The sequence below is a fragment of the Solea solea genome, chromosome 16 (genome assembly GCF_958295425.1).
Source record: "Solea solea chromosome 16, fSolSol10.1, whole genome shotgun sequence".
In the NCBI taxonomy this organism is placed as follows: domain Eukaryota; kingdom Metazoa; phylum Chordata; class Actinopteri; order Pleuronectiformes; family Soleidae; genus Solea; species Solea solea.
Genome location: NC_081149.1, coordinates 24,904,063 through 24,931,762, shown reverse-complemented (window position 1 = coordinate 24,931,762; position 27,700 = coordinate 24,904,063). Strand labels below are relative to the sequence as shown.

The following is a 27,700-nucleotide window of genomic DNA, read 5'->3' as shown; positions in this document are numbered from 1 at the left end:
ACACCCAAATAATGTCTTATTGATCCTTTATTATTTATCTGAAGTGATTTTATGTGATCTTTGCTTTGGAATCACGGATTTACTCCGTGTGCTCCCAGGTCACCGCTGTCACTTTATTTTGAAAGTTGACAGGATGTGGGAGCATGATACATCGACTCTTATTGACAAGCGAGCTTAGGCGAAGGGTATTTGCTGCCCTCCAGTGGTCACAATGGTAAACTGCAATACTCCAATTGATTCAATTGACAACACGGCGTTGGTACAGTACATGTGTAACTACAGTGACACTGTATGAAGTATCTGCCCTCTGGTGGCCACACTTAATAACTACAGCAGCAGTTCACACGCATCAGGCTGGCCATATTAAGAGTAAGTCTACGTCCGGTTTGAACCTTCAAAATAAAGTTTAAACCGAACGCTGCCCTCTGGTGAGAAAAAGATTAACTGAGAACTAACAACAGATCAGTTATAATGTAGGTGCAGTTACGCGTTGTGGCCACTGGAGGGCAGTGAATGGACAAGCATCACCATCGAATTTCACCACCAGAGCATAGGAAGACTTCCGGTGAAGACTTTCGAAATAAAAGTCATTTAACTTTAATTCAGTTCAGACTGTTATTGCGGACTCAGAGTCCGAAAAATAAGGAACAAAATGTTGATCCACTCGTGATACGTGAACTCACGTTATATCATGTTTGTTTGTTTGTTTGTTAGTTAGTTAACTGCGTGAAACTCGAGAGGAGAAGAACGTGAGGGAGGAGCAGTCAAAGTGAAAGTGTTCTGTGACTTTTCTTCAGTCGCCATTTTAACTGCGCAGCTGAAGGACAGAAAAGTGAGTGTTTATATAAAATATGATTATATATGATGATAATTTATTAACTTCATGTTCACGTGACTGGTTTTTTTTTTTACTACGCCGAGCTTCCTGTCAGTCGACCGTTATCTGAATTCTCGCAGTCATTCATATTTCCGCTCGTACACGTGCGCCACGACTATTGCAACACTACTATTTACTATTGCGCTGAAAGACTCTGTTTACATGGAATATAGTCAAGTACATTAAGTGCACGTAAAGTTCCCTGTATTGGTAACAAAATTATTTTAAGGTGGTTTAAAATCCTAAAGTTTTATTTGATTCACAAGTTTTTTCCAGGGTCAAAGTTCACTCAAGCAAACACAAATTAGATTGTATTTGAAGTGCAATAAATGTATTAGTAGTTTATTGTTTTAATTTCATTAGATCATGTACTCCTTATACTTAAGGCACAGCTAGTATGAAGTACTTTGACTGTGTACTTTGGGAATAGAAGTGGGATAATATCCACAACACTGAAGTTAGCATCCGATTAGCCAGCTTTCCGATTTGGCAGTTAAGGGGAATGTTAAGGGGAAATTGACTGAATGTGCAGTGGGACAGTTTGTCCACTGATTGTCTGTTTTTTGTGAAACTTGTTGATGTGAAAACATTTGAGACATTTTAGGTAAGACATTCACTTTGCCTGACAGTCACTGTTGTATTTGTGAAACTTTTATTTTATTTGTGAAAATGCTAAAGGGAGATTTCACTGTTTTTGTTTTACACCTAAACCTCATGTGACCAGGTCCAGATCAGAAACCACTGTACCTAGACTGCTCAAATCTGGACTGACTTTATCCTACAGAGGCTAAACATTCATTCAGACAGATTTGAGAAGTCTTTCTGATCTGGACCTGGTCCAAAGTGGTCTATATGCTGAAAAAACAGTGAAATGTGCCTTTATTGCATTTTCACAAATAAAATAGTGGGTGTCAGGAAAAGTTAATGTCTTACCTTAAATGTCTCAAATGTTTTCATCAAGAAGTGTCGCAAAAAAAACAATCAGTGGACAAACAGTCGCACTGCACATTCAGTTAATTTCCCTTTAACTTTCCCCTTACGTGCCGAATCGGAAGCTGGCTAATCGGATGCTAACTTCAGCGTCGTATAATATCCCTATTTTTTTATTAGTAGTTCATGATTTAATTTCATTGCACTTTATGTACCGTAATCACAGGTAGTATGGAGAACTTTTACTGTGCACTTTTCTGAGTAATCCAGGGTCAAAGTTACTAATACAGCAGGAATATTTGGCTCTATTTTCCACACTTGGACCACATTGAAACAGACGTTTGCTTCTTGTCCAACCTGGACTGGTTTATCACAGAGAGCTCACACACACTGTTTCTCTCTCAGAATGACTGAAGTCCTGAAGATGAGTGGTCGTGGGGAGGAAGACGAGGACGGAGCAGAGTCTCTGGGACTCAGCTGTTTGTCTCTGAACAAAGATGAACCTGGAGCCTCAGACACAAAGTAAGAGACAGTTTGTCCAGATTCAGAAACTGAGGTTAACAAGGTCATCTCACGTTTAAGATGACCTCGTTAACCTCAACATTTTACAAAGCAAATGAGATGAATGTAGAAAAATGTAAGAACACACACACACACACACACACACAAACACACACACACACAAACACATGCACTTATTCACGTCCTTCAATTTTTTGGAGGCAGTTGTTGCAGAGATTTGATTATTGGGTGAGCCGACCAAGGATGGAGTTTCTGGAGTCAGAGATGAGTTAAGTTGAAAAGCTTTACTCAAAGTGGCTCAGATCTGAGGAGAACTGAGACTCTGTGAGTCTCGGAGTCAGAGCCTCTCTCTGCTGATACAGAGCAAACATATAAGGAGGCTCCGTTTGTAGATAAATGACTGGTGCCAGTGCGACACCGAGGCCTCGGTGATTAGAGAGTTGTGGTTGACACTGTCCTGAGTTGTTGTTGAAGTTTGTGCTCAGGAATGTAATCAGCTACTTTTAGAGAAGATCGAATAATACTTTTTTACAGCAGTGAAATGTAAACATTGTAATATAGTAACAAAATCCAGCTCAATGGGTCCAGCTCTTGGTGCTAACCCTGAGAACCCTGAAACTAGGGCTGCACGATTCTGGAAAACTCTGGAGAGCCAGAGTGGAGCAGAGAAAGGTCAACTCTGATTCTGCTACATGTGATCGAGTAAATGTGCCCAAAGCCGATCATCGTAACTAATGACTAACGTTGGTCATATAATCACCCAGCCCCAGACCTCTGGAGGTCACACTGACCCCTGAGGCCTGGTTCTTATGAGAGATTAAAACAAAACCTGTTTGTGTTTGCAGACGAGGGAGAGCAGAGTCTCCAGGACCCAGCGGTTGGTCTATGAAGAGTGACCAGTCTATGGGGCAACCTCTCGCCTTCAGAAGTGACCAGTCTATGGGACAACCTCTCGCCTTCAGAAGTGACCAGTCTATGGGACAACCTCTCACCTTCAGAGGTGACCAGTCTATGGGACAACCTCTCACCTTCAGAGGTGACCAGTCTATGGGACAACCTCTCACCTTCAGAAGTGACCAGTCTATGGGACAACCTCTCACCTTCAGAGGTGACCAGTCTATGGGACAACCTCTCACCTTCAGAAGTGGACAACCTCTCACCTTCAGAAGTGACCAGTCTATGGGACAACCTCTCACTTTCAGAAGTGACCAGTCTATGGGACAACCTCTCACCTTCAGAGGTGACCAGTCTATGGGACAACCTCCAGTTGTCTTCAGTCCTGAACCTGGAGCCTCTGAGACAAAGTAAGAGACAGTTTTTCCTCTGTAGGAGTCAAATTCATAAAAGTGTAGGTTCACAACCAAACCTGTGTGTCCACACAAAGACAGACAGTCTAAAGGCCACTCTGACACACGTGACCACGACCACCTGTTGTCATAGCAATAATTTCAGGAAAACCAAACTTGAGTGCAGCTCTGCAAGCAGCTTCAGATCAGCAGGTTATTTTATTTGAAGTTAAATTAATTGAACCCACGGACACATGTCCACCTGTCCCTGACATGTTAATGATAAAAAATGTCTTCACAGACACAAGTTTGCTGTTTCTGTGGACGAGCACACGTCCTGCTGTCCTCTGTGTCCGGACGCCCTGGAGAATCCGGTCTCCACCAGCTGTGGTCAATGGTTCTGCAAACCCGGCATCTCCTCATACTGGGACCAGTCTGGACGTGGACCACAGAGTAAGACTGAACATGTCTCTGCTGTTGTCTTCAGGACTTTTCTGTCAAACAGTATGGAGGTGAATCCTCTGCTGCCCCCTGCAGGTTCAGGAAAGGAGGGTTTACACTCATGTTCCTGCTTTTCTCTCATGATTGTTCTCTTGTATGCAGACGATACTGTAGTTTTTTTGACACAGAGAGACGTGACGTCGTTGTTTTTACCAGAAATAAACTGCTTTTTAGTTTTTCTGTCTCTGATGAAAATAATCCTCAGCTGCTCAGATTCTTTGTCTCTTGTCTTTCAGCAGATGTTGGTCTGCAGAAGGTTCTAGGTGAACATAAGATCAGTCTGAGGAGCAGATTTAAACATGTGACTGAAGGAACTAATGGAAGAGGAAGTAGAACCCCCCTGAACAGGATCTTCACTGAGCTCTACATCACAGAGGGACAGAGTGAAGAGGTCAATACTCATCATGAGGTGATGCAGCTGGAGACGACCTCTAAGAAGAAGATGGTCCAGGACACTCCCATCAAGTGCTGCGACATCTTTAAAGCCTTACCTGACCAGCAGGGGAGCATCAGAGCCGTCCTGACCAACGGCGTCGCTGGTGTTGGAAAAACCTTCTCGGTGCAGAAGTTCGCTCTGGACTGGGCCGAGGGTTTGGAAAACCAGGATGTGAATCTGCTGATTGTGCTTTCGTTCAGGGAGCTGAACCTGATCAGAGATGAGCAGCACAGTCTTCTCACACTGCTCCATGTTTTCTATCCAACATTAGAGAAGGTCAGAGCAGAGAAGCTCGCTGTCTGTAAACCTTTGTTCATCTTTGATGGTCTGGATGAAAGCAGACTCTCACTGGACTTCAACAGCAGGACTCTGGTTTCTGACGTCACACAAAGGTCATCAGTCAACGTGCTGCTGACCAACCTCATCCAGGGGAATCTGCTTCCCTCGGCTCTCATCTGGATAACTTCTCGACCTGCAGCGGCCAATCAGATCCCTCCTACATGTGTTGACAGGGTAACAGAAGTACGAGGCTTCACTGAGGACCAGAAGAATGAGTACTTCAGGAAGAGATCCAGAACTGAAGATCTGTCCAGCAGAATCATCTCACACATCAAGACGTCCAGGAGCCTCCACATCATGTGTCAAATCCCAGTCTTCTGCTGGATCAGTGCTACAGTTCTGGAGCACATGTTGACCACAGAGCAGAGAGGAGAGCTGCCCAAGACCCTGACAGACCTGTACTCACACTTCCTGCTGGTTCAGACAAAGAGGAAGAAGAACAAGTATGATGACGGACGTGAGACAAGTCCACGGGAGCTGGTGGAGGCCGACAGGGACGTTCTTCTGAAGCTGGGGAGGCTGGCCTTTGAACATCTGCAGAAAGGAGACATCTTGTTCTACCAAGAAGACCTGGATCGGTGTGGTCTTGATGTGACCGAGGCCATGGTGTACTCTGGAGTTTGTACAGAGATCTTCAGAAGAGAGAGCGTGATCTTCCAGAAAACAGTCTACTGCTTTGTTCATCTGAGCATTCAGGAGTTTCTGGCTGCAGTCTACATGTTCCACTGTTTCACCAACAGGAAGACAGAGGTATTGCAGGACTTCTTTAGACAAGAAAACAAAGACCGGGACTCGAACAGGTTTAGTAGAAACTTTTCACTCGATGACTTCCTGAAAGCAGCCATGGCGAAATCCCTTCAAAGTGAAAATGGTCACCTGGACCTGTTTGTTCGCTTCCTTCATGGACTCTGTCTGGAGTCCACCCAGAAACTCTTAGGAGGTCTGCTGGGTCAGACTCAGAACAGTCCAGAAATCATCCAGAGAGTCATCGAGAACCTGAAAGAGATGAACACAGACAACATCTTACCTGACAGAAGCATCAACATCTTCCACTGTCTGACAGAGATGAACGACCAATCAGTGCATCAAGAGATCCAAGAGTTCATGAAGTCCGAGAGAGAATATGTACTCTCTGAGATCCACTGCTCAGCTCTGGCCCACATGCTGCAGATGTCTGAGGAGGTTCTGGATGAGTTGAACCTTCACAAGTACATAACATCAGTCCAGGGAAAACACAGAATGATTCCAGCTGTGAGGAACTGCAGGAAGGCTGTGTAAGTTCAGACACGATCGATGATGAAAGTTCAAAGTGCACATTTATCAGCTGCTTGTGATTCTTGTTTCATTGTTAACTTTCTCTTTATGTGACTTTGATTCTTTCTGGTTTCACCTAAATCTGATTAGATGAAAAATTTAGGTTTGATATTTTGCTATAATCACAGACTGGATTGTTGTGAACTCTCTGAGACTTGGTGTGAAGTCGTGGTCTCAGCTCTAAACACTGAACGCTGTTTTAAATCTTTATTCAGGTTGAGGGGCTGCAGTTTGTCAGAGATCAGCTGTCCTCCTCTGGTCTCAGCTCTGAAGTCCAACCCCTCCCACCTGATAGAACTGGACCTGAGCTGGAACCATGATCTGCAGGATTCAGGAGTGAAGCTGCTGTGTTCTGGACTGGAGAGTCCACATTGTAGACTGAAAATTCTGTGGTGAGTTCACTGACATTTCATTAACATCAAACTCGTTTTATTCACTGAAGAATAAAATGAAGTCTTTCAAGTATGACTGTCATTTGAAGGGTCATCTATCTGTAGATCCTGGGATGGATCCTGGGATGGATCCTGTGGAGGCCGATCAGGATCCACATATTTTGGTGCAGGGTGGGCAGGGGAAGGTTACACGGTGGAACCTGTCTATCTTTGCAGTGCTGTTGCTTAGTCTAAGCGGCTTGGAGGAGTTCAATCTCATGGGCTGCTGTTCTTTTTTTGCATAACTGCCCGGTACGCACAGTTGTCCAGTGTAATATGGCACTTCTTTAGGTTGGAGTTGATGTTGTTGGCTCGCTGGCCTTCCTTCAACTGGGAATACAGGATTTCAGTGTCAATTCATCAACGCAGAGGCTGCACGTGCAGCCCATAGTTTGGAACCATGAGCAATTTCTGCCCCGCTCACCAAGTAGAAAAAATATTTTGACAACACAAGAAGTGGTCGCCAACGATAGTCATCCGAGACCCGACCTGGCGACCCTCAAACCGGCGGACACCCCGACTCCCCGGCCTGTCGGGCCTCAGGCGAGGTTCCAAAAGCATGCTAAGTAGGTACTATGCGATAATTGGTCAGTCTGCCGGCCACTGACTGGCCAGAGTGCCGTCACAGGAAGAGACGTCCCACACACAAATCAAGCCAAACTGTAGATCACTTAAAACTACTTAACAATCCTAAAAACGTGGGTTAATCTCCATCAACTACAGGAGTCTGGTCTAAACTCACTCGTGTGTGTGTGTGTGTGTCGCTTATAAAATGAAGTCACCGCAGTTTCACTCAGCCGTGCAGTGATGACTCCGCCCACATTAAGTAGGTACTTTTTTGTAGTGGAGATGCAACCTAATCGTGTCGTGCCGTGCTGTGCCCAGCCGTGCCGTGCTGTGCCGGGGTGAGGCAAGTAGAGCTGGTGGAAATACGCTGTTAGTTTCCAGCAGTTCCTCAATGTCCTTCTTTGGTGGTGTTGTTCCTGGGCTCTCACATGCCTGCTGTACGTGGGTTTGGGCCGTTATGTCATCATCTTCAAATAATCTTTTCCTGCGGAGTTTCCTTCTGCAAAAGTGTAGTTATCTGCATCCTGAAGCTCCGTGATGGAAGAGTGGCTGAGTTTACGTTTGGCCCTGAACCAGTTGATGTTGAAGAGCCTGCCATCACAGGACCAGGATCTCTCGTGGCAGCTCATTGCTAATACCAAGTGTGGCAGTGATGAATGTAGCAAACTGGTTGGGTGCAATGATGCACCTCCTTGATACCTGGGCTTGTATTCAAAGATCTAGGTTACCTTACCTTTATTCTTGAAGTCTCATGTTTTATTCTTTGTTTAGGTTGAGTCGCTGCTCTTTGACAGAGATCAGCTGTTCTTCTCTGGTCTCAGCTCTGAAGTCCAACCCCTCCCACCTGAGAACACTGGACCTGAGCAACAACGAGCTGCTGGATTCAGGAGTGAAGCTGCTGTGTTCTGTACTGGAGAGTCCACTCTGTAGATTGGAGATTCTGGAGTGAGTTCACTGACTGCTGTTGTTTTATTGACGTTAAACTCATTTTATTCATAAACTCCTTGTTGAGGTTCAACTCATGTTTTATTCTTTATTCAGGTTCAGTGGCTGCAGATTGTCAGAGATCAGCTGTTCTTCTCTGGCCTCAGCTCTGAAGTCCAACCCCTCCCACCTGAGAGAACTAGACCTGACCTGGAACAAGCTGCAGGATTCAGGAGTGAAGCCTCTGTCTGATCTTGTGAAGAGTCCAGACTACAGACTGGAGACTGTGAGGTCAGTAGAGTCAGTGTCAGAGCAAAGATTCAGTGTTTCTGAGATTTATTAAAGCAAATGTGACGAGAAAAAAAGTGCTAACATTTTGGAGGAAACTGGTGAAGCAGATGGTGAGGTGGTGAAGTGAAGGCAGACTATAGATCCACCGTATCATAAATGTATTACAAATGGGCAGATTAATGATGTTCCATAAACACCTTCAACTGAGAGGAAGAGGAACTACTTGATGGCAACATAGCAGATGTTCTAGACAGCTACATATAACTTGGGAACCATGAAGAGGCTGCAAGGAGATCTGCTACAACCAAATACCTACCCCAAATAAGACATGTCGTCAAGACCAGACATCAACACCTACGCCCTGCCGGTCATAAGACACCCTGCTGGTATAATTGCCTGGCCAAAGGACAAGGAACTATCTTTAGAAACAAGACAAAGAGACAAAGAAGCTCCTCACCATGCACGGAGGGTTTCACCCCAAGTCCAGCACACTGTGGTTGTACAATAATGGCGTGTTTCTGCCGACTCGCCTCGGCGTGGTCAAGTTGTGTTTCCACTAGCATAGTAACCTGGTACCAGGTACTTTTTTTAGTACGTGCTCTGGCGAGGTTCCACGCGCTGAGGCGATACTATGCCGATTGTATATGCCGGCCACTGATTGGTCAGAGTGTCGTCACAGGAAGAGACGTCCGACACAAGAATCAAGCCGAACTGTAGATCAGTTAAAAAGATTCCACAATCCTAAAAATGTGTGTTAATCTCCAACAACTACCAGAGAAATGTCTAAAATCTCAATATTTAACAGAGGAGTCTGGTGTATTTAGTGACAGCACTGCTGAGCTGCGACGGGCGAGCTGCGTCACAGACCCTGCCCCTGACACCAAGCAACTGTCAACAATGAAGCAAAGGTGGTTGAGAACGACAGGACTAAGATCCTGTGGAACTTCCAGATCCAGACAGACAAGCTGGTGATGGCTAATCAACCAGACATAGTGGTCGCCGATAAGCAGCAGAAGAGGACTGTCGTGATTTATGTAGGAAGAAGAAGAAGGAACACGAGAAGCGTGAGACAGACCAAGGGCTGAGTGAGGAGCGAGAGAAGACGTGGTGATAGGAATACTAGGAGCTGAGCTCTGACTCCAACAGAACAACATCAAAGATCTCTGTCCAGATGAGGGCAGTCCTAGGAACATCTAAGATACAGGGTAGAACCCTCGGGTTCCCTGGTAGAGAACCCAAGCTTGGAGAAGACACAAGACTGCGCTAGTGGGCATGTGGGGAATTTGCCCAAATGGGGAAAATGAATCTTCATCCTCTGATTGTCCAGCTTCTTAAATGTGAATATTTTCTGGTTTCTTTGCTCCATAAAACAAAGAAATCATTTGAGAACATCATCATTTCCTGGTTTTGGAAACATCAATCAACGTTTTCTGATATTTATCTACATTTTATGGACCAAACAACTGACAAACTAACAGATTATGCAAACAAGTGTTAGATGACAGGAGATGTGACCCAGTTTAGGAACTTTTTATTGAAGAAAAAAAGTAAAAATGACACTGTCTGCCTGACGCAGCTCTCTCCCTCCATCACTGAAGTGAAGTGTGAAGCAGCTCTGAACTGGACTGAAGTCTCTGCTGCTTCACTGACTCCCTGCTGAGACTCTGACTCTTCTCCTCTGTTGTCTTCTCTCAACAGGTGGGAGTGATGACGATCTTTATCCCGAGTTCTGCTCTGTGACGCAGCTTCAGCAGATCTGGGACAGAAACCATCTGAAGGACAATGTCGGGTTCTCTGTCGCCGCGATCGCTGTGACATCATCGGAGTTTCTTTCTCCGTGCTAAATGTTTGCTCATCATATGAGCTGTTGTGTTGGCTGCACTGTCACTGTTAAGTATCAAGTACTGTCAATTTAATGTCAATCTAAGTGGGGACAGTTTTGGTCCACAAAAGAGAAGACCTGATAAAAGTTCTCAATTTGAACTTACATGAACACACATACACACGTGCGGGTAATTTGTAGTGTTGTGTTTTATTAACAAAAAGATTTATTTAACAAAAGACTCATCAAATCTATGTCCATTTCATATCTTAAGAACATGTTTACGTCTTTATTTTACTGTGAGAGACTTTTCCAACAGGAAACTGAAGTTTGTAAAGCACTCACACATGCTTTAAAATACAAATCTGATTTATCTGTTACAATGTGAAAACAAATGTCTGTTACATTATGATATTATTTGTTTCATAATTATATTAAAGTTCGGGTTTAACCTTTCTATTTTCAGTAGAATTAATCAAATGTGAATTTTATTTTGAAAGGCTCGTTCTTTCCTGCTGGCTTGCCGTAGTAGTTCCGTTTCCCTGGTAACCACACTCAACAACATCATCTATTCTCGAGCATTCAGCTTCAAGTACTTTTCTTCTCTCGAAATCATTATGTCCGCCCACCCTGATCCTCCGGAGCAGCGGGACTTGCACCGGAGCCTCACCGTGTTTGAGGGCTCTGCTCCGGATGACGTTTCCCACGCCCGGCGCCTCTGGAGCGCGCTGTCCCTGCTGCCGCCGCTGGAGTCCCGGCTGGTGTCGGCTGACATCCGCCAGAGGTTGCCGGTGTGCCGGCCGCAGCGCGGCAGAGCGTCCGCCCCGGTGCCGCAGAGCGTCTCTGCGCCTGTGCGGCAGCGGCAAGAGGAGCGGCGGCGGTACGAGGCCATGGCCGAGCAGAGGAGGGAGATCCTGGCTCTGCTGAGGAGGCAGAGGGAGCAGAGGATCCACCAGAGGGCGCTGCTGTCCCAGGCCCTGAGACCCAGACTGAAGCTCCACGGAGACAAAGCGCCGAAGGTTCCAGACTGTGATGAGATGGACAAGCAGCTGGTCCAACAGCTGCAGTGACTTCCTGTACGTCCAACATAAATGAGACGATCGCTCGCGGTAAATCTAACAAACGCTATTGTTCTTCTGGTGTTTAATAATAGTCACAGTTTATCATCACGACATCATGTCCCTGACGGTTTGTATCGTTTAAACTTTATAAAAAAGACTTCACGCTGTTTATTCAACTCGTTTGGTTGCTGTACCACGTTTTGACAACTGGGTGTCACTATGACGTAAGGGGAAATCACATTTAAGCAGGAAGTAGGATATTCAGGTGAGGTGGCAACTTCCTGTTCCAGCAAAACTGACAAGGCCACACTACAGTGAAACCAGGTAACTAGTGATGGTGAGATGAAGCCTCATGAGGCATTGAACCACTTGAGCCAATTGGTTCGAGAAAGGGTTCATTTCTCGAAGCTTCATGTGCACACGAAACCACCTACTGGCCAAGTGTATAATCACAGGCAGCTGTATCTGAACCACATAATGTGTGATGAATTGAATTTTTGTGTCTGTTAGAAATGACTATGAATTACAAAAAATGTATGACCAAATCATTTCTGTACATATGTGTTTAATAAATTTTTTGAATGTATTCTGTGTGTGTAAGTCTTCCCAAAATGGTAATATCATAATATGGCAGGTTGTGCAATGTTTTTCTGAAAATGGCATGGGTGTAATCAGGCAGAGGACAGTGAAAGTGCTTGTGGAACTAGGAAAAGGGCACAGATTATGCTTGTGAAACTTGGACAATGATGAGCCTCGCTGGCTCCATCCTATATCACCTATCCTACTCTCCTCCCTCTCCTAAATCTCTATCTCTCCCTAAACTCTCCAAACTATCTCCAAACTATACAAACGCTGTCCAAACTCTAGTATCCAAACTCTCCAAACTATCCAAACTCTCAACTGACCGCAACTCTCCTTCAAAAACCCACATTTTGAATGGAGCCTATATAGGGGTCTATATAGCTGTAAAACCTCGCGCTAAATCTGAACCACTTCACGAAGTAATCACGTGGTACAGCCGGGCAGCGAGGCTTCGGACGTCATCATTTTTGGCTCCTCCCCTAAATGAAGCAAGCCTCGATACGCGCATCGCGGAAACGCCCCCTCCCCTACTCGGCACACGCTTCGAAGCCTCGAAACGGAACGTCACATCACTACAGGTAACAAATCACGTGTGACACACACACACACACACACACACACACACTGGCCGTTTCTCAATATCCATACTTGTGTGTACTTGTGCGTACTTGTGCGTACTCCCGTACTTGTGAAAACGTCATCAGCCTCAGTCCAAGTTCTGTTCCAATTCTCAAGTAAGCGAACAGCGAGGACGGTTCTCAAACCCGGAAGTGTTCTCGCTCCGCCCATTTTTACCAAGTATGCATCGGAGGTGACTTAAGCGTACTTGGGATGGCCATGTATCCCAAAATACATTTATATAATATATAATATAATAGAAGTATAAATCTGAAATAAATATTTTTAAGTTTTAACATCATTCGAGGCGAGAAATGAGTCATTTAGAATTTAAACATGTGGTTTGTGTATGAAGATATGACGTATTTATAGTTTGGCAGCGACGTTTGTCGGAGGTGATAAGCTCCGCCTCTGCGGACGTTCGGCGCTCACTGTACCCGGCACAGAGCAGCGCTACCTCGGCCTGTCCTGATGAAATGATCCGCTCCCTGCGACAGGCGGGGTCCGCGCCTGCGCCGTAGAATGATTGTTCTAATTGTTGTTTATATCAGTTCTTTCCCTTTTTTCCCGCCCTCTTCTGTTTTTTTTATTTACTCTTGTAAATGTGGGTTTAAGCTGGAAAGGACCGGTTAAACCTACTGATTACAAGGAGAGAAGACTTTCAAAATAAAGCGATAACAACTATATTACACACGTATGCAGCGGTGTGTCATTTATGATGAGCACAGCACATATTTATCATGACTTGTCTCCAGCGTGTGTGGAAAATAAGAACAAAGACGAGTGGGGAGGGGAAAAAACAGCTGGTGCCAATAAAGTATTGAGGGACACAAATCACCGCGACACACAAGCTTCCCCTAAACTAAGTCCCTGAGCTGGGGTTTAAAGGCTGGTGATACATAAATGTCTCCTCCCAAATAAAAGCGACATCCTCAGCAGGATGTTTTACTGTTGATAACGACCAAAAAAGCACTTTGAATGAAGAAGCTTTGCGGCTTCTCTCTGACTTTGACTCGTCCTCTGGGATTCAGCCCTGACTGTGACTGCGACACGCGGCGTGGAACGCATCCTATCTGCGATGTTTCTGACAACCGTCAACATTAAGAGCCTTAAAAATAAAAGAAAACGTTTTTGAGTCATTTTTTTCTGTTTTTCAGAGTTATTTTTTTCTGTTTTCATTTTCGAGCAGGGACCCCAAAAAGAGGGTCAGGGAAGAAGAGGTTAATGAGAACTTTTTTGAATTCTTTGTCAAATTAAAAAAAATGATCGGCTCTTTCCTCTATAATTAGAAGTTTGGCTGACTTCTTGTTCTCCGTGACGTCCCGAGCTGTTAACAGTGAAGGTCGTGTTGCGTGAGAAGCCAGTTGTTTGTATCCACTGAACGAAAACCCTGATCCACCTTGAGATGAAGTATGATGAACATCAAGCCTCATTAAGTCCAGGAGCAGCACAAAAATATGCATCTCATGAATCCCCCGAGGACCGAGACCGTGCAGCAGAACCAAAGTCCATCATCGTCATCACAAATCTGCACAAATACATCGTGTATCCAGAGACGCTAGGTGTTATCAGTGACCCAGAGTGGTGGTTTCATTTTTATTGGCCCCCAAAAATGTCACAAACCCCCCCCCCCCCAAAACATGGGGCTAAAGTTTACCAGAGTTTGAATCTCTGCAGTGATTTGACTTAAACGTGTTATTTTAAGCGAAAAGTTGTTCTCTGCTCAGTCCAGCGTTAAAAAACGACACCGCTCAGCGAAAACGTTCAAATCTTTAATGTCCTCACTGAGATCATTTGGTGAAATTAAAAATACAACACACAGGACAGTGAAATACACTTAATGTTCATTTTCATTTCTTATATATATATATTTTTTTTTTACTGTGTATATAGAATATATCCTTTTAATATGATTTGCGTTTGGCGTTGTCCTCTTCCTTGTCGAGTCTGTGCTTAAATGTTTTGGGAAAACCAGCAGCATGTGGGTGACTCAGCACTGCTCCTCCCCCAGAGAGTCCATGTCCTCCATGGAAGCTGATGCAGTTCTCATCGTTCCCCGCCCGAGGCAAGGACCTGGACCTGGACCTTGCCCACCAACATTGAGTCCAGGTCTGGCTCTGCTGTGGCCAGGGTAGACGTCCACGGTGCTGGAGATGGACTGGAGAGAGTGGTCCTGGAAGTAGTGGAACGCCTTCTGGTCCAGGTAGTTGTGCTCCTCGCGCAGGTTCTGCTCAAACAGCTTCCTTTTGTGCCTGAACTCGATCACGGTCTTGGTGTAGGAGTTGAGGGTGGTGACGGAGGCGGCCATGCAGCAGGTGAAGGAACCCCAGGCCATGCTGGAGAGCGAGGGAGTAAAGAAACGGATGAAACAATAGCAGCTTTCAGACGTGCTCTGCATCTTCTTCAAGTCACTGTGGACTTTCTCCAGAGTCTCCTGCTCTGGTGATCGAAAACCCAGCAGCAGAAACTTCAGATAATCCACAGTGAGTGAATTTGCAGATGTTACAGAGATCTCTCCTGCTGTCATGAAGACGTTTGCCCGGGACAATCATCTGCTAAAAAGTCCTCACCGGATCTGGACCAAATTCTTGTCTAATGTTAGTGGGACTGATGTGCGGCTAATTGAGTCGCCGCCGAGGCTCCGGAGGGAGCGGCTGTCGTTATTAGTCACTTAACAGGAGAGTTAACAGCCCCCGTGTGCGCGGCCAAACACGATACACCAGGAAACGCGTGGAGAAAAGACGCTTAAACCACGAAGAGAGGCAAGAACCCAGTGAAGCAAAAAGACTGACACCATTTATGACTTTTGATCTTTAAACACGGGAATCCAGACGGACATTTTGATATTTCATCACCTCATGCCATCAATCACTTTCCCCTTTGTACATTTAGAAATTAACTTTGTATTTAAGAGTGCAAAAAACCACTACTTCACTTTATTTATATTTCTATCAACTTTTACTTTTTTAATACTTTTACTTCTAAACGTGAAGTACATTTTATATCAGAAAATGAACTGTTGATACTTAACTACAGTAAATGTCATAAACTTTAAGACTTTTATTGAAGTAATATTATAAAAAGAAAGTGACTTCAGCTTCTACCAAAGTAATTTTCTGGTCACATACTTGTACTTTTACTCACTTTCACTTTAAAGTACTTTATACACAGACTGGTGCCGAGTTTACGGTGTTCAGAGACTCCGTGAAAACATGGCTGCCAACGAGGACGGAACACAACTGATTTTATCTTCTTAACAAAAGACGTCATGTCTGCATTTCAAGTACGATTTTTGTGCAGCTGTAAACAACACGTGCATGAACTGACCAGAAGGACCAGCCATAGTCCCAGCTGTGAGGCCTCCAGTCTTCAGGACCCAGACTGACTGTGATCTGGAAAACCTGAGTGTACATCATGTGGGCCACCATACCCAGAAGACCTGCAACACACACACACACAGCAAGTGACAGTTGTCGTCAGCTGTTTGTAAAACACTCACTCTCCCACACCAAACCCCACAGAGAAAATCAGTGATTTTATCTCACGGGGACGCAGGAGATGTTAAAATCACTGATCGTCTCTGTGGTCTTTGGTGTGGGAGAGTGAGCGGTTTACAAACTTCACTTTCCTGTTGGAAAAGTCTGTCCGTCAAACTTTCAGTGAAAGTGTGCGTCTGTTTCTCAGGCTCACACATGAAGGTGAAGTCCTTTATGTCAGTACTTCATACAAACTCCAAACTAACCCTTTAAAGTGTTCTCTTGTGTCACCATGACAACGACGCGCCCTGACGGTAACTCACTGCTCAACAACGTCGTCAGTAATAAATCACAACAAGTGTTAATTATCATAATTAGTCAGTGGAGTAACGATTGATTTATCACGCTTGTTATGAGACGCGTGATCAATGAGACGCACAAACATCATCACTCATAAATCGACAGAAAATCAAAAGTATAAAAGGTTACATTTGAGTTTTTTCAGCGTTACAAAATATCATTTTCATTTAATTGTTTGTTTTTGTGCTCTGAATGAAAACAACCGGACAGTTGTTTTGGCAATCATTGGAGTCGCCCCCTGGTGGCTATATTCTCACTTTCTGGTTGGCCTTGTTAGGGATCCAGAAGACTATGTCCATTTTTATTACAGAGTTTATGGGTGGAGCCAAAAGATTGAAAAAAGAAGGTGTTTTTAAACCTTATTTGGTCCTTCGTCACTGATCTGAAGTGTTTTATATCCGTTTTGATTGATGACTCATACATAAAGTTTTTATCGCCTGCTGCCGTTAAACGTCAAGTTATGTCTTTTTCCTCTATGTCCTTATTCACTTGGATAAGAGTGTGTCTGTCCTGAGGCGCGAGAAAGACACTTACCGAGAAGGTCATGTGTCCTTAAAGGATCACTTTAACTCTACAATGTCTTGAAGAACACGTTCACGTCTTTATCTCACTGTGAGACAGTGACGTTTGTAAACCACTCACTCTCCCACACCAAAGCCCACAGAGAAAATCAGTGATTTTAACATCACACACACACACACACACACAGGAGTTGTTGATCCACTGCTGCCAGAGGACCAGCAGCTCCTGTGTCACTGTGAGCTAAAAATCACTGATTTTCTCCCTGGGCTTTGGTGTGGGAGAGACACAGCCCACACTCTGTGAACGGCTGCTCTAGATAGAAGTTGTGAGTGAGGTGTTTCCGTCTTACCCGACAGCACGGTGAAGACGGCGGCGAAGGCGTTCAGCTTGAGTCCGTCGATGACGTCGCTGGAGTGAAAGAGCTCCAAACACATGAGGCTGAAGCCGACGACGAGCAGCAGGATGTAGAGCACCTCCGACACCACGGACAACCACAACACACCTGCACACACACACACACGGTGACGTCCTTCGTTCAGACTTACCTCAGTGACACAAAGTGACCACACGAGGCAGCAGAGGACCAGCAGCTCCTGTGTCCCCAGTTGAAATCACGGATCTTCTCTATGGGTGTGGGAGAGTGAGTGGTTTACAAACTCTAGTTTCCTGTTGGAAAAGTCTGTCTAACAGTGAGATAAAGACGTGATCTGAAGATGCAGCGCTGCACTGTTTCTGTTCAAATCCATTTAAAATTGTTTCGATGTTTTCAGTTTCACAGTTAAAATGGCCGTCGTGTGCAGAGAAAGACGTTAATCTAAATGTCAATGTTCCTTTTTCTCCCCCCTCCAGGCACAAATCGGGGGGCGGGGCTATTTGATGGTTCTTCCTGTCTTTATTCATTCATTCATCTGGTGCTCAATAACCCAGAAGCTCCTGATGAAACTTTGATGAATCCTCGCAGAACGACGACTCGTCGCTCATGTACGGCCGAGACGTTTAACTGGAGACAAGGTGAGATGTTTGTTTCTGATTGGCCTACAAAGGGACGAGGAGGCGGAGTTTTCCACCTACACCTGTTTGTTTGACACTCGTTGATTGGCTGTATGTCTGTGCTGACCCTGCGCTCACATCATACAGAGGAAAAACAGAAAATCTCCCCTGAGAATAGTGAAGAGCTTCAAGCCTGCTGACTCTGGCTCAAAGGTCTTTTAGTTTCCTGATTCTACGTCAGTTTAAGTCTTTCTCTCAATGTTAGAAAGACTTTTCCAACAGGAAACTTAAGTTTATAAACCACTCACTCTCCCACACCAAGGTCCATAGAGAAAATCAGTGATTTTAGCTGGTGGCTGCAATCACATAGGACAGTATTTCCACCAGATGAAGCTTGCGTACCACTGGTGGTACACGCACCACAGTTTGGGAACCATGGGTGTAACATGTATAATGTGTGAAGAGGAGAAACCGGTGATTGCAGATTTTTTTGTTTGTTGAAATGTTGAACAGGTGGAGAGCAGCAGGGAGTCTCTCCGTTACCTCACCATCATTACTCACCTCTCTCCGACGCCGGGGCCAGATCAATGAAACTCCGACACTTCTCACCTGAGAGAGAGAGAGAGAGAGAGAGAATTGAGAAAAGAGGATGAAGAGAACAGAAGGTATGATGGTTAACAACAGATGGTGAGGAGCAGAGCGATGGATGGATGAGGAATGAAGGTGAAGAGAAAGGGATAAAGAGCATTAGTGTCAAACACACACATGTGCACACAATGTTCTTCTTTTACTTATAAGCAACAACTGCACATGTAGTTCAAGCACCTGTCAGGTCAAGGGCGAGGCCCCCAATCCCAAAGCCATCTGAACAAAGGAGTTTAAAAACCGAAGTGACAAAATACGACATTTGAACTTAGTGATGGAGGCAGCAGTGGATCAACAGCTCCTGTGTGTGTGTGTGTGTGTGTGTGTGTGTGTGTGTGTGTGTGTGTGTGTGATGTTAAAATCACTGACTTTCTCTATGGACTTTGGTGCGGGAGAGTGAGTGGTTTATAAACTTCAGTTTCCTGTTGGAAAAGTCTGTCTCACAGTGAGATAAAGATACTGACGTAGATTTTATTTTGTAAAATTTTCACTTTATCCAATTACGAGCCAGAACTCCAAAAAGAGGCGGTCCTCTCTGTTTTTGTCCACTCAACTTAGATTTGTGACTCGGAAAGTTGGAGCTACCTCATCACCCTTAGTTGTACACAGAGTACTGTTCAAAGTTTACTACGTAGAGTGTTTGTCGCTGAATAAATGCCCCGCCCCTCACCTTCATCAGTGCTTACAACATCAGTGGACAGGAAGTTAGCCTAAGTTAGCCACATAACATCACTGGCAGCAGCTGATTGCTGAGATTTCTTGGTGTTTTTTCACCGCAGGTTCATGTTTGTCAGCTTTATTAAATCCCCGCCCAGCTCTTTCTGAGGCTGCAGGGAGTCGATCGTAGCACGGCGAGATCCAGCTGGTCACACATCAGTGACCACAACATGAGCCATAACTCAGCCGGTGCAGTGTCAGCGGCTGCAGACACATCCATCCATAACCAAGCAAGCGACGAGATGAAGATACAGCGAGAGGGAAAAACACTCTCCCACTTTCTCAGTCTGAGCATTTCTTCTGATATGGAGTGATTCACAGTTAGGTTAAAACTCATGTTTATAAAAGAAGGCACATTCATTTGAAATGGATGCTTCTATTATAAATATAAGTGAATTAATAATCCATTACTAAATTAAATGTCAACTATTTTCCAGCTTCTTAAATGTGAATATTTTCTGCTTTCTTTGTTCTGTGGAGCAAAGAAACTGAATCCTTTCCACTGATTAATTTATTATTATTTTTGGGATCAAACAAGTAATTGATTAAAGCAGAAAATATTCAACAGATTCATAACATCTGGAAACAATAGTGTTTTCCATTCTAATTTGAATGATTTAAAATGATTTAAAGACATTCAGAATCACAGACTCAGGTGTTCACAGTGTGTTTACATTCATGTTAAAAGTCCCATTTTAGTCTGAGACAATCATTCAGTTTTCTAAATGTCAGGTAAACACGTTAGTCTGACTAAAACGGAGATAGTCTTAGTCGGACTTACACACCTAGATCATGTGATTCATAGTCCAATTACTCCTGCATGTAAACACTTAGTCAGACTAACATGGTGCTGGTCTTAGTCAGACTAATGACCCAGTGAAAGTCGCTTAAAAAAAATAAATATACAAGGGCATCGTCGTAAAAAAAACATGTTTGGCGCATGCGCAGAAGAGATGGTGATTCCAGGCACTTTCCAGGACTGCGTGAAAGTGAAGGACCTGGTCTCACATATTCATAAACATTTGGTGCAGATGTTTCAGTGGATCAACAACTCCTGTGTGTGTGTGTGTGTGTGTGATGTTGAAGTCTTAATTCACTTTATTGATTTTATGAATCCTTTGCTGATTATGTGATTGTATGTCACACTCTATGACTGGAGTTTTTAAATCCCTGCTTAAATAAAGGTTATCATCATCATCATAACAATAATAAAGACAGTGCGCACGTGCCCACCTGGCTCGTGGATGTTCTCCTCGCAGGAGACCCAGATGCCGGTGTGGAAGCGGCGGAGGAGGAAGCGCTCGTCCCCGGTCTCCCAGCTGTAGTGGAGCCGGCTCTGCTCCGTCCCGTTGCCGCCGTAGTCGATGCAGTTGCGTCGCCGCTGCGGGCTGCAGCCGGGCTTCGGCACGCGCTGCGTTCCCTCGCACCAGTAGGTGGTGATGAAGGCGGTGGTGGAGAGGAACAGCGCCACCAGGTTCAGACACACCGACAGCAGCGCGCGGCATTTCCGCGTCGTCTTCATGGTGCCGCGCGGGAACAGAGACGGACGCGGGTGGTCAGCGCAGGCGGCGGAGCGGCATGGCGCGGCACAGACGCGCAGCGGAGTTTACGCGCGTCTCTCTTCCTCCTCTGCTTCCTCTCCTCTCCATTTCTCTTCTCCTCTAACCCCCTCTCCTCTCTTCTTTTATCCTCTCTTCTCCTCCTGTCATCTCCTCCTCTCTCCTCTGTTTCTTTTCGGTTGAGAGGAGGAAAAAAAAGTGTTGATGAAAAATAATGAACGTGTTTTTTTCCATCGACACGAGTTTCACATGTGAGAAGAAGAAGAAAAGAGGAAGAGCAGGACACTTCACCTCTCTCTCTCTCTCTCTCTCTGAAGAATATAAAGGTTTTTTTAAACTTTAAAATGTTTAAAATTATAAATGAATTGACGTAAACATTAGTGAAACATGTGCAGAGGTACATTGTTCTTGTTTAACAGTAAAAATAAAAACCCAGACACTCGAGACAAACACTAGACTCTCTGGCACATCACCTCATGCACCGTGAGAAATGACCTATAATGGACCGGACAGAACCGGACTGGACCACTTCTTTTTTATGAAGAACATTGTGTGCTTGTTTTTTGGCACATTTTACCCTCAGAAATAAATGTTGTTTACATTCATGTTAAAAGTCCCATTTTAGTCAGACTAAGACAATAATTCAGTTTTCTTAATGTCATGTCAACACTTAGTCTGACTAAAATGGAGCTAGTCTTAGTCAGACTAACATACCTGGATCATGTGATTCATAGTCCGATTACACCTGCATGTCAACACTTAGTCTAGTCTAAAATGATCAAAGGTCATAAAGTCTATACATTGAACATGGGCGGAGCATCTCTTAATGTAGTTTTATTTTCTCCAGGCTGTGACATCACCACCATCTGGGATTGGTTCCAGCTCCTCATGTGACCTGAGCTGTGGTGTGTATGTGCCCCCCCCCCCCACCCATTCTGCATTTGTTTTTTCAGGTTTATGGTTTGGAATGAATATGTAAAAAGCGGTCGGCCTCGTTTGTCGATCAGCTCACGTCTGCCGGCGTGAGAATGACTCGCGACAAGGCCGAGCCGTCCACCGCACCAATCCATCACCGCCCATTTTATGGCCCCCACCTCCAGATCAATACTGCCACTGTGTGTGTGTGTGTGTGTGTGTGTGTGTGTGTGTGTGTGTGTGATGTATGTGGACTCCGTGTGATTCAGAGTGACAGTGCAGCTCAGGAGAGACCAGGACACTGTTGTGATTTATCTGCACTTAATTACTAAAACACTCGGGACGTCCAGTTCATTGACCTGCGGTCAATAAGGGGAAAACATGGAAGATAAGGGGAAAAGCATGAATGTTAAGGGGAAAAACATGGAAGTTAAGGGAAAAGCATGAATGTTAAGGGGAAAAACATGGAAGTTAAGGGGAAGTTGTGTGGCACTGTAGTGCTGATGTTGAACACAGATATTTTTGTTTACAGCAGGTTGTTTTTATTACGTATTTAGAAGCTTTTTTATTAAATCATATATTTAGTTTTAGTTTTCTGAGAATAAAATGTGTTTTATGTTATTTCTCACTTTATTAAGTTATTCCTAAGAGACAAATGTGTGTTTTTAGGGCTAATGGTAGCAAACAGGGGACCATGTGTTTGGTGGCATTAAAAACACATTGAACAGGTAGTGAACTATAGTTTCTTCTCATATTTCCACTCTGATCGATTAAAGGTCTGACGTGTTGAGATGAATCCACGTCTGGTTCCAGAGGTGAACCTGCCTGTTCCTGATCCTTTGAGCTAGGCTGTTATCACTCGGGTTCTCCTCTGCGGCGTCGTCCTTCTTTTCTGGGGGCCCCTCTGTCATATGTCAGGATTAGTCAGACTTTGAGATGGACCTTGTTATTGAAAAGCTCGCCCGTCTCGCTCGCCTCATTCTCTGCCGTCGTGCGACTCCTCTGCAGGAGAGGGAAGTTTCCAATTTCTGTGATATTTTACTTTGTAATCAAAGTGTCAGGAGGATGTGAAAAGCCGGAGAGGCACCATAAATCCCTGCCCTATGTGTGTGTGTGTGTGTGTGTGTGTGTGTGTAAGATGATCCAACTGCTCCCTGACTCCATGTTTTATTCACAGCATTCATTCTGTCTGTCTTTTGACGAGGACTCTCCTTTAACTGACAAAAAAAAACTTTTTTTTCATTTGTTTTATATATACGTACATATATGTACATATACGCTATTATAGGTCGACTCACTGAGCTTCTTCTCTGACAGAAATTAATCAAACATCACATTCAACCACTCCTTTCTCTTAATGTTGTTGTGCTTTGCACTTCTTTGTTTGTCTCCGGTTGTCTCTGGTTGTCTCTGTTTGTCTCCGGTTGTCTCTGTTTGTCTCCGTTTGTCTCCAGTCTTCTTCTCTTGTTTCGAGTCGGTGAAATTCTGGCTCTGGTCTGAGAGAAACTCCAGTACAGTGAAGATCAACCGGTTCTTCCTGGAAACCTGGTCCTGGTGGCAGTGACATCATCCGGAGGTCAGGACACACACGCCTGCCCACGCACACACACACACAGACACCCACAGACACACAGACACACAGACACACAAATTATTATAATTAAGTCCAACATCACAAACTACAGACTAAAATCCAGACCCGTCACAGGAAGTAAATGATTGTTTTCACTCAGCTGACACTCGTACTCTGTCAGGTGTCCTTCAACAGACAGGTGTGTGTGTGTGTGTGCGTCTATGTGCCTGTGCGAGTGTGTGTGTGTGTGTGTGTGTGTGTCCACCTCCCATTTCACCTTGTTTAGATTGGACCTTCAAATGCCACCAGAAGCAAAATTAATCAAATTAGAGTTGAAGTGTCCAATAGACCAGTGACCTCCACTTTGTCTTTACACATACACACACACACACACACACACACACACACACACACACACACCTCTGGTCCATCTGTCTCTGTCCTCATTTAAATGAAATCAGTCTTCACTCTGGTTGTTTTCCTGAGCAGCTGAATCTGGAGTTAAGTTGTAGTTTATTCGCTCTGAGCAGCGTCGAGACCTCTGGTTTCTGCTCCATATCTATGGAATGAGATTTGTGTCAATGATTTGGGAGGGAGGGAGCGTAAAGAACAAGTGATAGAGGGAGCGTAAAGAACAAGTGATAGAGGGAGCGTAAAGACAAGTGGGTGAGGGAGCGTAAAGAACAAGTGATAGAGGGAGCGAAAAGACAAGTGATAGAGGGAGCGTAAAGAACAAGTGATAGAGGGAGCGTAAAGACAAGTGGGTGAGGGAGCGTAAAGAACAAGTGATAGAGGGAGCGAAAAGACAAGTGATAGAGGGAGCGTAAAGAACAAGTGATAGAGGGAGCGTAAAGACAAGTGATAGAGGGAGCGTAAAGAACAAGTGATAGAGGGAGCGTAAAGAACAAGTGATAGAGGGAGCGTAAAGACAAGTGGGTGAGGGAGCGTAAAGAACAAGTGATAGAGGGAGCGAAAAGACAAGTGATAGAGGGAGCGTAAAGAACAAGTGATAGAGGGAGCGTAAAGACAAGTGAGTGAGGGAGCGTAAAGACAAGTGATAGAGGGAGCGTAAAGAACAAGTGATAGAGGGAGCGAAAAGACAAGTGATAGAGCGAGCGTAAAGAACAAGTGATAGAGGGAGCGTAAAGACAAGTGGGTGAGGGAGCGTAAAGAACAAGTGATAGAGGGAGCGAAAAGACAAGTGATAGAGGGAGCGTAAAGAACAAGTGATAGAGGGAGCGTAAAGACAAGTGAGTGAGGGAGCGTAAAGACAAGTGATAGAGGGAGCGTAAAGAACAAGTGATAGAGGGAGCGAAAAGACAAGTGATAGAGCGAGCGTAAAGAACAAGTGATAGAGGGAGCGTAAAGAACAAGTGATAGAGGGAGTGTAAAGACAAGTGGGTGAGGGAGCGTAAAGACAAGTGAGTGAGGGAGCGTAAAGACAAGTGATAGAGGGAGCGTAAAGACAAGTGAGTGAGGGAGCGTAAAGACAAGTGAGTGAGGGAGCGTAAAGACAAGTGATAGAGGGAGCGTAAAGAACAAGTGATAGAGGGAGCGTAAAGAACAAGTGATAGAGGGAGCGAAAAGACAAGTGATAGAGGGAGCGTAAAGACAAGTGATAGAGGGAGCGTAAAGAACAAGTGATAGAGGGAGCGTAAAGACAAGTGATAGAGGGAGCGTAAAGACAAGTGATAGAGGGAGCGTAAAGAACAAGTGAGTGAGGGAGCGTAAAGAACAAGTGAGTGAGGGAGCGTAAAGAACAAGTGATAGAGGGAGCGAAAAGACAAGTGATAGAGCGAGCGTAAAGAACAAGTGATAGAGGGAGCGTAAAGAACAAGTGATAGAGGGAGTGTAAAGACAAGTGATAGAGGGAGCGTAAAGAACAAGTGATAGAGGGAGCGAAAAGACAAGTGATAGAGAGAGCGTAAAGAACAAGTGATAGAGGGAGCGTAAAGAACAAGTGATAGAGGGAGCGAAAAGACAAGTGACAGAGGGAGCGTAAAGACAAGTGACAGAGGGAGCGTAAAGAACAAGTGATAGAGGGAGCGAAAAGACAAGTGATAGAGGGAGCGTAAAGACAAGTGGGTGAGGGAGCGTAAAGACAAGTGAGTGAGGGAGCGTAAAGACAAGTGATAGAGGGAGCGTAAAGACAAGTGAGTGAGGGAGCGTAAAGACAAGTGATAGAGGGAGCGTAAAGAACAAGTGATAGAGGGAGCGTAAAGAACAAGTGATAGAGGGAGCGAAAAGACAAGTGATAGAGGGAGCGTAAAGACAAGTGATAGAGGGAGCGTAAAGAACAAGTGATAGAGGGAGCGTAAAGACAAGTGATAGAGGGAGCGTAAAGACAAGTGATAGAGGGAGCGTAAAGAACAAGTGAGTGAGGGAGCGTAAAGAACAAGTGAGTGAGGGAGCGTAAAGAACAAGTGATAGAGGGAGCGAAAAGACAAGTGATAGAGCGAGCGTAAAGAACAAGTGATAGAGGGAGCGTAAAGAACAAGTGATAGAGGGAGTGTAAAGACAAGTGATAGAGGGAGCGTAAAGAACAAGTGATAGAGGGAGCGAAAAGACAAGTGATAGAGAGAGCGTAAAGAACAAGTGATAGAGGGAGCGTAAAGAACAAGTGATAGAGGGAGCGAAAAGACAAGTGACAGAGGGAGCGTAAAGACAAGTGACAGAGGGAGCGTAAAGAACAAGTGATAGAGGGAGCGAAAAGACAAGTGATAGAGGGAGCGTAAAGACAAGTGGGTGAGGGAGCGTAAAGACAAGTGAGTGAGGGAGCGTAAAGACAAGTGATAGAGGGAGCGTAAAGAACAAGTGAGTGAGGGAGCGTAAAGAACAAGTGAGTGAGGGAGCGTAAAGAAACAAGTGAGTGAGGGAGTGCAAAGAACAAGTGAGTGACGGAGTGCAAAGAACAAGTGAGGGAGAACACACACATCTATAATAATCCTTACGTGATAACAACTCACCTGAATGGACATGATGGTAGAACTCTGGGGAATGAGGCAGCAGGTGGTGATTTATTTGTCTTCACACACGCTCGAAACTTTGCCCCAAACCGTCTCTGACTGACGTGAATCTCAGTCTCTCGACCGTCCACGAGGGATTCACGTCACGTCACAGCGAGCACCTGATAAGACGCCGCGAGCCGTCTGTGATTTACATCAGAACAAAGGTTAGAGCCCACGCTCACCTGCACAAACATGACACTGGTGTGGTTTTTAAAAAGTCAAAACAGGTTTCACAGGTTTGTCTGTAACACAACACGTTCCAGTCCAGTTGGTGGCGCTGTCTTTTTGACTTTCAGAAATATTGCAGACTTCTGTGGCTGTGTTGCGATTTTGATTCGAACAATTGTTGTTGAATTGTTGAATCTGAAATGTCCAGGACCAGTTTCTCAGCTCAGCGTGGTGTTTCAGCCAATCATCAGTGAGCCATGAAACTGAGAAATCCATTCACTTTAATGAAACACCTCTGACACACACACACACACACACACACACACACACCTGCAGCTTTGGTCATTTTGGTCTGTGATGGACAGGTGTGATCGTACAGAAAGAACCCACCAGGTGTTTTAATAAGGAGACACCACAGGGAACACACACACACACCTAAACTTGTTTTTATATCTTAGCGAGGACACATCGTAGATTTAATGTCCATTGACCCAAATCTTAACCTTACACAAAGGAGTTTCAGGGACTTATAAAGCAGTTGTTTTCAGTGTAACTGAATCATTAGAATCATTTATTTATCATTTATTCCTGTTAAATATTGAGATTTTAGACATTTCCCCTTGTAATTGTTGAAGATTAACCCACGTTTTTAGAATTGTTAAGTCTTTTGAACTGATCTACAGTTCAAATTCAAATCAACATGCAAATCAAAGTCGTGCAAAAATGACCTCTTTAATTCAGAAAATGCAAAATATAAAAGTAAATTCAGAATAAACTGAACAGAAATCCATCTTTAGCTAGTTTAAATATTATATAGTATATTCATTTCTTTCAAGTGAACGTAACAGTTTCAATTGTCACGACTGGCCTGTTCGCTGAATCACGCTGTAATTCATCGTCATGGATACCGTCTCTCTCTATCTCTCTCCTGTGTCACACATGGACGATCAATAACCAGTTCTTCTTCTTCGTCGTCCTCTGACTCTCTGCTGTGAACACACCCTGACCTCTGACCTTTTATTTGAGAGCCAGTCATATGTCATGTTGTGTCACATGATGCACAAACGCTGTTATTGATTCACTCAAGGCCTCGATCCAGAGGTCAGAGGTCAGTGGATGGTGTCACCTTTACCTTCTCAGTGCGTGCGTGTGTGTGTGTGTGTGTGTGTGCGTGCGTGCTCAGGCTTTGACAGAGGTGACATTCACTCTGTTGTAAAATCATTTCCATAATCGTGGACATTTGAAGGTTTAAATCTTACATTGTGT

General features: G+C 44.6%; 3 protein-coding genes and 1 long non-coding RNA gene across 5 annotated transcripts; 2 read left to right on the top strand and 2 right to left on the bottom strand.

The window, feature by feature from the left end:
- Positions 1–601: 601 nt before the first annotated feature.
- Positions 602–10,638, top strand: si:ch211-214b16.3 (NLR family CARD domain-containing protein 3). Of its 2 annotated transcripts, none has more exons than XM_058654026.1 (9): positions 602–832; positions 2,213–2,329; positions 3,175–3,633; positions 3,917–4,068; positions 4,356–6,165; positions 6,421–6,597; positions 7,975–8,148; positions 8,245–8,418; positions 10,117–10,638. In XM_058654026.1, the coding sequence occupies exons 2-9, from the start codon at positions 2,214–2,216 to the stop codon at positions 10,124–10,126; spliced, it is 3,072 nt and encodes a 1,023-aa protein (XP_058510009.1). In that variant the 5' UTR covers positions 602–832; position 2,213; the 3' UTR covers positions 10,127–10,638. The 2 variants fall into 2 exon arrangements, with proteins under 2 accessions (XP_058510009.1, XP_058510008.1); XM_058654025.1 differs by having other exon boundaries at positions 4,353–6,165.
- A 149-nt stretch (positions 10,639–10,787) lies between these two features.
- hoatz (HOATZ cilia and flagella associated protein) lies at positions 10,788–11,468 on the top strand. The gene has a single exon (XM_058654122.1). The coding sequence runs from the start codon at positions 10,858–10,860 to the stop codon at positions 11,308–11,310; it is 453 nt and encodes a 150-aa protein (XP_058510105.1). The 5' UTR covers positions 10,788–10,857; the 3' UTR covers positions 11,311–11,468.
- A 2,792-nt stretch (positions 11,469–14,260) lies between these two features.
- gsg1l (gsg1-like) lies at positions 14,261–20,857 on the bottom strand. Its single transcript, XM_058654087.1, has 5 exons — positions 20,445–20,857; positions 18,411–18,458; positions 17,209–17,361; positions 15,829–15,940; positions 14,261–14,837 (listed from the first exon to the last, which is right to left on the bottom strand). The coding sequence occupies exons 1-5, from the start codon at positions 20,731–20,733 to the stop codon at positions 14,492–14,494; spliced, it is 948 nt and encodes a 315-aa protein (XP_058510070.1). The 5' UTR covers positions 20,734–20,857; the 3' UTR covers positions 14,261–14,491.
- A 1,971-nt stretch (positions 20,858–22,828) lies between these two features.
- Positions 22,829–26,586, bottom strand: LOC131475805 (uncharacterized). The gene is made up of 3 exons (XR_009242537.1): positions 26,225–26,586; positions 23,679–23,817; positions 22,829–23,277 (listed from the first exon to the last, which is right to left on the bottom strand). It is a non-coding gene; the product is annotated as an uncharacterized LOC131475805 (long non-coding RNA).
- Positions 26,587–27,700: the final 1,114 nt, after the last annotated feature.

Coding starts and splice junctions, on each gene's coding strand:
- si:ch211-214b16.3 (XM_058654025.1), top strand. CDS start 2,214: ATGACTGAAGTCCTGAAGATGAGTGGTCGTGGGGAGGAAGACGAGGAC. Junction 3,634..3,916: donor CCTGGAGCCTCTGAGACAAA/GTAAGAGACAGT, acceptor ATGTCTTCACAG/ACACAAGTTTGCTGTTTCTG. Junction 4,069..4,352: donor GTCTGGACGTGGACCACAGA/GTAAGACTGAAC, acceptor CTTGTCTTTCAG/CAGATGTTGGTCTGCAGAAG.
- hoatz (XM_058654122.1), top strand. CDS start 10,858: ATGTCCGCCCACCCTGATCCTCCGGAGCAGCGGGACTTGCACCGGAGC.
- gsg1l (XM_058654087.1), bottom strand. CDS start 20,733: ATGAAGACGACGCGGAAATGCCGCGCGCTGCTGTCGGTGTGTCTGAAC. Junction 18,459..20,444: donor GGAGAACATCCACGAGCCAG/GTGGGCACGTGC, acceptor TCTCTCTCTCAG/GTGAGAAGTGTCGGAGTTTC. Junction 17,362..18,410: donor GGCCCCGGCGTCGGAGAGAG/GTGAGTAATGAT, acceptor GTGTGTGTGCAG/GTGTGTTGTGGTTGTCCGTG.